General features: G+C 50.4%; 2 protein-coding genes across 3 annotated transcripts; one reads left to right on the plus strand and one right to left on the minus strand.

Moving 5' to 3' along the window:
• Nucleotides 1-12: 12 nt before the first annotated feature.
• Nucleotides 13-3824, minus strand: BBLN (bublin coiled coil protein). Its single transcript, XM_080356182.1, has 2 exons — nucleotides 3712-3824; nucleotides 13-1419 (listed from the first exon to the last, which is right to left on the minus strand). Exons 1-2 carry the CDS (start codon nucleotides 3794-3796, stop codon nucleotides 1226-1228), a joined length of 279 nt encoding a protein of 92 aa, XP_080212308.1. The 5' UTR covers nucleotides 3797-3824; the 3' UTR covers nucleotides 13-1225.
• Nucleotides 3825-5039: 1215 nt separating this feature from the next.
• Nucleotides 5040-9656, plus strand: PTGES2 (prostaglandin E synthase 2). Of its 2 annotated transcripts, none has more exons than XM_080355696.1 (7): nucleotides 5040-5252; nucleotides 6175-6369; nucleotides 6992-7047; nucleotides 7641-7793; nucleotides 8316-8516; nucleotides 8811-8928; nucleotides 9522-9656. In XM_080355696.1, exons 1-7 carry the CDS (start codon nucleotides 5046-5048, stop codon nucleotides 9648-9650), a joined length of 1059 nt encoding a protein of 352 aa, XP_080211822.1. In that variant the 5' UTR covers nucleotides 5040-5045; the 3' UTR covers nucleotides 9651-9656. The 2 variants fall into 2 exon arrangements, with proteins under 2 accessions (XP_080211822.1, XP_080211823.1); XM_080355697.1 differs by lacking the exon at nucleotides 5040-5252 and adding an exon at nucleotides 5455-5626.
• Nucleotides 9657-9664: the final 8 nt, after the last annotated feature.

Here is a 9664-nt window from a genome sequence, read left to right on the forward strand (position 1 = left end):
GTACAGTTGGGATATAGTGATTATGTGGAAAGACTGAGACTTGGATTGTTGAACTTGAAAGAAGACAGGAATGTGATTTCCACAGGGGACAGTGATCATGAAGCAGATGGATGCAGACTGACTTTCCTCTATTCTTTGTAGTTCCTGTTGTTTCCTTTCCAGGCAGAGGAAAGGTTTGTCTCTTGGGAGAGTGTGTACCTAATTCTGCTCCTCAGAACAGGATCCTTTCATAGATGCGCACTCTTGGACAAGCACCATGTCCTAAGCTGGGCAAGAATGCGCATCTTGGTCCTTTGTTAATATCACAAGGCTTAATACAGCCTGTTCTCTTAGTTTAATCTCTCAGGAACAGATTGTGTTTCAAACTGATTTTAATAAAACAGATTTCTTATAAATAACCACTTTAACTTTCCAAAAAACTCCTTTAACTCTACAGAAGTAGAACAAGAAGACTTGTTTCATAGTGCTGGTCCCAGGCCATCCGGACAAGATCACAAAGTTTCAGACTGGAATGCTCAAGCTTGTTCTTGTCAAAATGTACAAGCCTCTGGGCTTTGTGGAGCTAATGCTGTGCGGGGGACTAACCAGGCTGCTCTGCCACTCTCTAAAGCCTGATTCTTTAATGGCAGCTTAATGGGCTAGGCAGCTTCCAATTATAAGTCAAGGGGACAGAAGAGTCCAGTGATCTGGGACCATCTGCCATGGGACCATTTCTTACATCATCATTAACATGAATAATGAGGAAACTGGAGTTCCAAGGCAGGAGCTGGCCTAGCGCTCCCCTCTCAAAATCTGTCAGCAGATGGTGACTGTCACTTAGGGGCGAGCCTGGGGTCAGGGCAGCCCACACCTACCGTGCTTTTTGAGGGCAAGTCAAAAGCCATAACACTCCTTGCTTGGATTTAACAGTGTACAAGAACAGAGATCATTTTTCCCGGGCCTGCTCACAAACAACCTGCACGGCATCGGGCTTCCTACACCCAGATTTAACCACATGTCAGTGCTGGGCTCACGCTGGGGAGCAAAGAGAACCAGCTCTCCTACAGCCACCTGTGTGTTTCTTCACCTACCACAGCTAACGAGAAATGTGTAGGTGAGTGGCAGGACACAACCATAGGAAGGAACAGATAACGGGCGCGAGGGACCTCTCATATTCAAGTTTTACGTTATTTGGTGACCAGTAAATGTTCCTGTAGCAATACGAACTGAGATCATGGCCAGCACGCTAGACAGGAGGCTGTGAGCCCTGCACATCGGGTTCCGTGTGCTGCTGCTTGCTCTGCTGCTGGAACTCCAGGCGCGTCTGGCGGTTGGACTCCAGCAGTTCTCTCAAGCAGGCATGTAGATGATCATTCTTCTCCTCCAGGTGATCCAAGCAGGAGTTGATCTGGTCCAGCATGGAGTTTATTGCTGCATATTCTAAAAGGAAGGGAAATTAGAGTTATTCTAACGTCAGTACATTGTCACTGCAGTCAGTGAAGGGAGCGAGAGCTCTTGCAAACATTCCCGCAGCGTTTTGGCTGTGCCTCACCTGCGTGTGAAATGCAACTGGATCCTGCGTGTGTGTTCACCTGTCAAACAAGACCAATGGGAAGCTGCGGAACTGGTAACAAGACCTAAGACAAGGCGCCTGTGGGCAATCCAAACCTGTTCTGCACGCGTCTGGCCACCTTTGATCTCCTACAGAAATAGCTGAGCCCGGGCTGCGTGTAGCGCACAGCCGTCCCCATTGCAAGGCTTCAAATAAACCCCAAGGGCTAGTCAGCCTTTTTAGCTGCCTTGGGGATCATCTTTCCTGATGAGGGCGCAGGCGTTTTGGCAGCGTGCTGAAGCATTTACTACATTCTGTGAATTATCTGTGTAAGGCTCCTGGGCTGGATGTGCTTCACAAGCCTGGCTGGGGTCACGCTGTGACAGGAACAGGGATGAGCCCGAAGGTGCTGGTAGCGGCACTGTTATTTCCAAAGCGAGAGAAGGGGTGAGCGTTGAGTCTGTCCACAGGATTTTCATGCGCCATTAAGGCTTTGGGTACTTCAGATTAAAACCGAACAGCCCAGATAGTTGGTTTCCTGGGTACAGTTTATTATCCACAGCACTTGTTTCAAGTGCAGAAGCCTTGGCCTCGGTACATGGGCAATTCACAATGATGCATATTAAGACTGTTAATTGGGTGACGATAGCTGTGCTGCCCTGATGAAATGCTTGCTTTTGGACTGCTCCAAGCAGTATTCACACAATCCTAAAGAATAACAAAAATAAACCAAACTGGGAAACCAGACAAGATAAACCTCTCCTGACAAGTTACTCAGGAACCCTGGGGGGTACAGGAGACCCCAGGCAGAGCCAGTCCCGTGTTCTTTAAGGGCTGAGCAGGTACTGAGAGGCGGGTATTGAGCTGGTGTTTGTGCGTATCGTGGGCTGCAGGATCGGTGGGTCAGCCCACAGCTCAGCCCTGCGGCTGGGAATGATCCAGCCGGCTCCTCTGAGCAGCTGTGGAGCGTCGGAGCCAAGCGTGATACACGCTGGAGCGGGGCTCGGAGCTGACAAACACAGAGGAGGACGTGGGAGGGCGAGGACGTGCTCTGCATCCTGGTCCTGTGGGTAAGGCTTGAGTCACGCTGAAATCCCCCGGTCTCACAAGCCCAATTTTGCTCCTCTCGGCTGCTCCCCCTTTACACTCTTGCGGGCATCCCACAGCCCCTGATGAAAACGCTGACCAGGAGTATGGCAATTGTGGTTTTTACTCCTGCATTCTTACAAGAACAGTTGCCAAAAATAAGGTTTCCAATTTGAGATCAAGGAAGTGATCAGCGTCAGCTTCACGAGACCAGGAAAGAGCTACAGAACTCTATGACCACCTACTGCACACGGAGCCCCAGCTAATTACAGGAGGAGCAACTTAACGTAGAGACCTGATGTAGATCAGATTTAGTGGCTTTCTCTGTCACATCCACTGTGTCTCTTTGCTATTTGAAAAGTCTGAAACACAAATCACTGTGATGATGCAAAACAGTGAATCCCCTTGGGGTGTTCCAGGGCAGAAACGATCCCGGCACAGCCACAACTACGAGATTCACCTGTGCGGGTCACATCGGGAAACCGAACGGTGTTTTGGGAAACAGCACAACCCAGCTCTTCACCATTTTCAAGAGAAGAGTAGCAAAGTGTTTACTCTTTGAGAGATTTCCAGTTTTACGAGTCACCTGTACATACACATCACAGCTCTGCCTTGGTCTCACTTCCTGCATCGGCTCCTTCTAACCGGACAGGACGGTATCAGAAATCACCCGGGTCCTGTAGAAACGCCCAAAAGTGGAACTTGCCAAGTGAATCGCATTAAATTCACTTTTTCCACCCACGACTTCTCCCAGATCTGATCACATTATCTGCTCCGCAGTTTGAAAATCTGAACGTCCTCTTTCTCCTTGGTCACCCGCGCCTCGTACACCAGCAAAAGCACAGAATATTCTTGTTACAACAGAAATAATAGGAAACCCCGGGCAGCAGCACGCAGGAGCTCAGTGCGCCATGGCCGGGGGGGAATCACCGCCCCCGTGCGTCTGGACCGGCCCCGCTCGGTTTCCAAACGCGGGCACCGCTGCCCGCGGAGCCACAAAACATCTGGGAACAGCTGGGCCCTGTCACGCGCAGCCCCCCCGGCCAGGCCGCCCCTCCCCTCCCCGCCGGGCCGGGCCGGGCCGCCCCGCGCACCTTCCTCCCCGAAACTGTCCCCGTCCCCGTCCTCGTCGCCGCTGCCGCCCGCCGGCACGTGCGGGTCCCCGTTGGGCCCCGCCATCCCGCGGCCGCGAGTCGGAACCGGCCGGGCGGCGCGTCCGTGCGTCCGCGGAGGCCGCCAGCCAATGGGAAAGCTGCGCGCCGCGCGCGTCACGCGGGCCGACCGGCCGGCGCTGGGGTAAAGCTTGTGGTTAGCGCGCAGGGCGGGCGGCGGGCGGGCGGGAATCGCGAGTGGCGGCAGCTGCGCGCTGCCCTCTCTTGGGTCTTTTCCCCAAACGCGCTCCCGAAGCGAAGCGCTCTCCTTTGCCCTACGGTGTCCTCAGCCCCGCAAGGCCTCTCCATCCCCTGGGCTGTCCCAGCCACAGCGCGCACCGGCACAAGCGAGTGGATTTGGGCACGAAGTGAGGTTTCCTCAGGGGCCGCCATGCGCACCCAGCGCTTCTTTCCCCAGACAGCTCATGATCCACGGGACAGCGCCCTTGTCCCCAAACCGCCCTGCGGGTGCTGAGGCCACAGCAGCGAGGGCTTTGCTGCTGAACTTTGAAATGCAGCCGTGTCCCCAGCCCTGCTTGTCCCCAGGTCACCTTCAAACCTTCTCCCACAAAGAACCAGCACAAGTCACTTTGCCCTTCCTTGTCTTTGGCCCAGTATCATTCAGACCTCACACACCCCGCGGAAATCTGCTGCCTGTTTTACTTTATCCCCGGGAGAGGTGTCATTGGGGTGAAAATAATTCAGAGCGTTAATTCAAGCAGTGCTCCTGAGATAAACCTGGTTTAAGGACTCCGTTATTAAGTGGGTATTTGGGGCAAAGAGGAAATAAAAGGTGTCCCCATTTAACACCGCAACCTGCTCTTCTTTCCCTGCGGTCACCCCGCTGCAGGCACTTGGCTCCATGTTGTGTGCCAAGTACAGAAACTGAACATTAGTGTAATTAATGCTCATAATCACACTTTAATGAGCAAGATGACGACTTTCAGTGTGAAGGTTTGCACTTTGCACTGCAGGTCCACGCTGGGCAGAAGCAGCAGCCCCCACCAGGCAGGACGTGCCCTCAGAGAACGTATTTATTTACACTTTATGCTTTTGTGTCTTCTCAGCAAACACGGATTTTATAATTGCTGTGAGAACACAGGGCCGCAGCCAGCCAGCCTCGCCCTGCCCGCCTCGGGTGGGGTTCGACACCGCTGCAGTCTTCCCACCTCAGCGCGACGCCGCTGCCGCCATTTCGGGGGCGGGGGACGCGCGGCGGGGCGGTCCCTTTAAGAACCCCCCTCCCGTCAGGCGCCCGCCCGCGCCGTGCCGGGAAGATGGCGGCCGCCGGTCGGGCCTGGCGGGCCGCCGCGCTGCTGCCGGCATGGCGGCTGCGGGCTCCGGGCCGAGCCTACGGCGCCGCGGCAGGAGGGGGCGGCAGCGGCGGGGGCCGCCTGCTGCTGGGCGCTGCCTTCGCGCTGGGCGGCGGCGCCGGCCTCTACCTGGCGGCGCGGCACCGCCTGTGGGAGCACTCGGCCGCTGAGGTAACGCGCTGCCGGGCCCCGCTCGCCGCCTCCCGCCCGGTCCCCCGCGGCTCCTCCCGCCGCCATCCCCGCGTGGGGCAGCGGGCACGTTCCCTTCCCGCACCGCGGGCCCTGGCGAGGCCGGGGCAGGGCAGGCAGGAGCCTCGAGGAGGGTGCGGGGACCAAGCGGGCGGTTTTGCTCCTAAAAGCGTCCGGAGGCGGCCCCGGCAGCGCTCTGCGTGCGGAGCTGTGAGGAATGTCTGTCAGCGAGAGCTCGCTGGCATGGGAGCAGCGTTTTCTGTTGGAGTTGGTGCTTTCTCCCAGCGCCCACGGAGGGTTGTGTAACCCAATAAATAGCAAATGAGAGAAAAGTGAGAGGACATTTGCTTCTTAAGGTGTGAGTGATGGTTGGCACGGCCTGTCGGGTCGCTGAGGTATCACAGTGTCCCTCACCCGATGTGTCCCTGCCCTGGCTCAGTTGTGCGCAGCTTGGTTAATCCCTGGAATATTAATTTAGGCAGACACATGCCTAAAATCAGCAGCAAACTGCTCTCCACACCCTGTGGCCTCAACATTGAGGGAGAGGAAAATCACATTTAAAAGGTTTTGATGGAAAGATGATTAAAATAACCTTGTGTTTTTCTTTAGTTTCAAATTTGTATGTAGAGGAGTAAGCTGCCTGGATTTAAAATCTTTTTCTGGCTGTGAGTAGGAGTTGCCAGCACATTAAATATGTTTAGAAAAAATGGTATTTGGTCCCAGTAGAAGGTGAATACTTGTGATGCCATTTGAAGAAAGCATCTGTTAGCCAAGATATTTTGATGATCAAATGTTGAAACTGAATGTCAATGACTGTGACTTCATGACAAAAATAAGGGTGGAAGGAAGGTAATATTTATACTTTTACTAGAAAATGGAAGCTTCTGATCTCTTCCTTCCCCAGCTGCCTGCAGGGAGCCTGCAGCTCACTCTCTACCAGTATAAAACGTGTCCTTTCTGCAGCAAAGTCCGAGCTTTTCTTGATTATCATGGACTGCCATATGAAATTGTGGAAGTGAACCCGATCATGAGGAAAGAGATCAAATTTTCTTCCTACAGAAAGGTGCCTATCCTGCTAGCCAATGCTGGAAGCCCTCTGGTAAGTCTTACTGTGTCAAAAGCTTGATCTCCCCACAAGCAGTGGTTTGGAGGCTCGTATCTGTGGTTTGTCACATGCAGTAGAATCTTTAAATCGTCTTTTATTCTCTCAAGAATCTAAGGTTTGTTTGGTGCTTCATGGCCTCCTACGCCTTGGCCTTGCTAGAGTTTTTTGTTGCTTTTTCTTCCAAGTTGTTTGTGTAGTGACTTTATAATCTGGTGGTTATCTACTTTGTATCAGCCCTTATGCAGGGGCTTATATCTTGTGGGAGGACAATGAGATCTTAATAATACTGGCAATTCAACTTGACTCTTTTTGTGTTAGTGTTGCTTTCTTCCTTCGCTGCCAAGAGCCTAAATCCAAAGCCCACTAGTATTGCCTGTGTGTCTGGCCCTCAGCTCCTCTATTGTCAGAATGGGAGACAAATTTGAAACAATAGTATTAAACTGTCACAGAAGAGATCTGAATGTAGGGCTGTCTTTAGATATGCAGGGACTTCTGTGGAAATGCAAGGGAGGAAAAGGGACTGAGAGCCTCAGTGTGCAGGGGAAAGCATTTGGAAGAATTTCCTTTTCAGTTTCACCCATCTCTTCTAAAAATTTGTTTTAATTCTGTTTTTCAGCAATTGAATGACTCTTCAGTGATCATCAGTGCAATAAAGACTTACCTCATTTCCAAGTAAGAAAATGGGATAATGGGAAGAAGAGCTGAATGTGAATGGCTGTAGCAAACTAGAGATTGAGAAAACTCTCTTGGAGTCAGTTATAAGTGTCCTGCTGACCTTGGTCTCTGAAGCTCTGGGTGTTTGGCCCAGCAGACCTGACCCTGGCTGTGATGCTGTGGGTGCTCCCTGTATATCTTGTGATGTGCCTGCAGTAGAGCAAAGCTTTAACCTTTCAGATTTACTTTTGCACCTGTGATATTCTCTTTGCACAAAACCTACTTAAATATGGACTAGCATTGCTGCTGGAACTAAGATTGCAATTAGCCAATTATAACATCTAGAATGAAGTGAAATTGCTGTTAGGTCCATGCTACAAAGCACTTGAGAGTGGCAGGAAGTTTTATGCCTGCAAGAACTTCTGTTCTGACACTAATAGTTATTTGCAAGTAACTGTTCCAGACTCTTTTCAAAATTTATCTCAAATAGAATTTGGAGCCTTGTGGACTTATTTTCAGTACAATACCTTTTATAGTGTGTATCTTTTGATCTATCCTTTGATCTGCTTATTTTCATAGCAGCCAGATCAGTGCTGTGTTTCTGTCCACAGGAGGAATACCTTGGAAGAGATCGTGTCCTTTTATCCTCCTATGAAAACTGTGACTGAGCAAGGCAAGGAGGTCTTTGAGTATGGGAATAAATACTGGCTCATGCTGGATGAGAAGGAGACAAAGCGAATCTATCCTGTCAATGAAGTGAGAGTGTAAGTGCTCTGAAGTTTCTGGGCTCTTCAAGTAGAGTCACAGCCTCTTCAATATGTATTCAGGGATGATGTAGATAGAAAATCTCACTGTGCTGGCAAATCTTATCACAACCCCTTAGCATTTAAAACCTCAGTAGTTAGAGTAATTTGCTGTGTTTCTTACATAATTCGAAACACAGTTCCCACCCTCATGGTCATGCCTTGCGTTGCCTCCAGTTTCCCTCTTGGCCTTTTGGTTGTGTCACAGGGGAACACAATGCAGTGCTGTTTTCCCTTTCTGCTTCGGTTCTCATATGAAAAGAAGCTTGTGCTCGTAGTCTTAATTTTAGCCTGGGATTGGAGGAGCCTTGCCAAAGACCATGATCCTGAGTGCATTTCAGGGAGGTCGCCAGAGCACAAGGCTGGGCGGGAGTTTTTGACACATTTGTCCTTGGCAGAACCTCTGGCTAATGCCACCGTGATTCTGTCTGCCTTCTGTAGCCCTGAAGCCTGTCCCTCATTCACCCTTTTGAATGCTTGCAGGGAAGAAATGAAGTGGAGAAAATGGGCAGATGACTGGCTTGTTCACCTCATCTCCCCCAACGTGTACCGTACCCCCAGAGAAGCCTTGGCATCTTTTGATTACATTGTCCGTGAGGGAAAATTTGGCACCGTGGAAGGTTTCTTTGCCAAGTACCTGGGGGCTGTTGCCATGTTCTTCATTAGCAAGAGGCTGAAGAAAAGGTTGGTACCACTGAGCAGCAAGTACACATGAAGAATAGCTCCTTAACCTCCTTAACTGTGAGCCCCAGATATCAAAGGGCAGAACCTTAGTGTTTTAAACTAGACCATTTAATCAAGTGTAACAGCTGTACTACTTTAACTGGAGGTACTGAACCCCTCTACTTGTTTATATTGAATCACTAACTGCCCCCTTCACTCTCAAATACCTTCCTAATTCCCAGGAAAAGTCAGCCCATAAGATTAGAGATGATAAAAGGTTCTTGTGTCTTCAAACTAGTTGTTCTGTTTATCCAGACATCACCTTCAAGATGATGTCCGAGAAGATTTGTATGAAGCAGTCAATGAGTGGGTAAAAGCTGTTGGAAAGCATCGACTGTTCATGGGAGGAAACCAGCCGAACCTTGCTGACTTGGTAAGAGGTTGATTCCTGCATTTATTGTTAAGTGTGTTACGAGTTATCCACTTGCTCATCTATGTAAAATAGTTCATACAAATATAGGGAGAGAAAATGAGTTACGTGAGATACATTGTCAATGTCCTTTGTGCAGTTCCCACATGAAGGGGCGCTTATATTACATAGGACCGTTATTTGTTGTTTTCCTTCAGATAAATGTTTCCTAAGATGGAACTTAAAATTCCCACCTGCGGGTGGACGTTACTGATCATGTGGAAGCAGGATGAAAGCAGGTTACAAGCCAGGACCCCTGCACCAACAGTTCTTGGAATGCAAGGGAAGCATTTCACGCTGGGATTTCGTGCAAAGATGGGTTTAACTTTTGCCCCATAATTGCATGTAGATCCTGATCTTCCATCACTGTTTCCTCATGGGGAAAAAACGTGCATATTCTTAATTACCTTTCTGCCATTCAGTCTTTCTTGCTAATCAGAGTGGTGGAATAGATGACAGGACAGGGAAAGAGCGTTACTGGCTGGGATGTTGAGACACTTGTTGGTACCCAGGCTATTTTCTTTCAGCGTTGTTCTGATCTATGTCCTCTGGCACAGGCTGTGTACGGGGTCCTCCGGGTCATGGAAGGGCTGGAAGCCTTTGACGACATGATGGTTCACACCAAGATTCAGCCGTGGTACCAGCGCATGGAAGAAGTCATTCAAAGAGCTGAAGCTGCGGTCTGACGCTAGTTGCAGCT

Source organism: Nesoenas mayeri (assembly GCF_963082525.1).
Source record: "Nesoenas mayeri genome assembly, chromosome: 18".
NCBI lineage: Eukaryota > Metazoa > Chordata > Aves > Columbiformes > Columbidae > Nesoenas > Nesoenas mayeri.

What these genes read in the sequence shown, in the direction of transcription:
- BBLN (XM_080356182.1), bottom strand. Translation starts at nt 3,796, where the DNA reads ATGGCGGGGCCCAACGGGGACCCGCACGTGCCGGCGGGCGGCAGCGGC. An exon ending in GGACAGTTTCGGGGAGGAAG is followed by an intron (nt 1,420 to 3,711) that starts GTGCGCGGGGCG and finishes CCTTCCTTTTAG; the next exon opens with AATATGCAGCAATAAACTCC.
- PTGES2 (XM_080355696.1), top strand. Translation starts at nt 5,046, where the DNA reads ATGGCGGCCGCCGGTCGGGCCTGGCGGGCCGCCGCGCTGCTGCCGGCA. An exon ending in GGGAGCACTCGGCCGCTGAG is followed by an intron (nt 5,253 to 6,174) that starts GTAACGCGCTGC and finishes TTCCTTCCCCAG; the next exon opens with CTGCCTGCAGGGAGCCTGCA. An exon ending in AAGACTTACCTCATTTCCAA is followed by an intron (nt 7,048 to 7,640) that starts GTAAGAAAATGG and finishes TTCTGTCCACAG; the next exon opens with GAGGAATACCTTGGAAGAGA.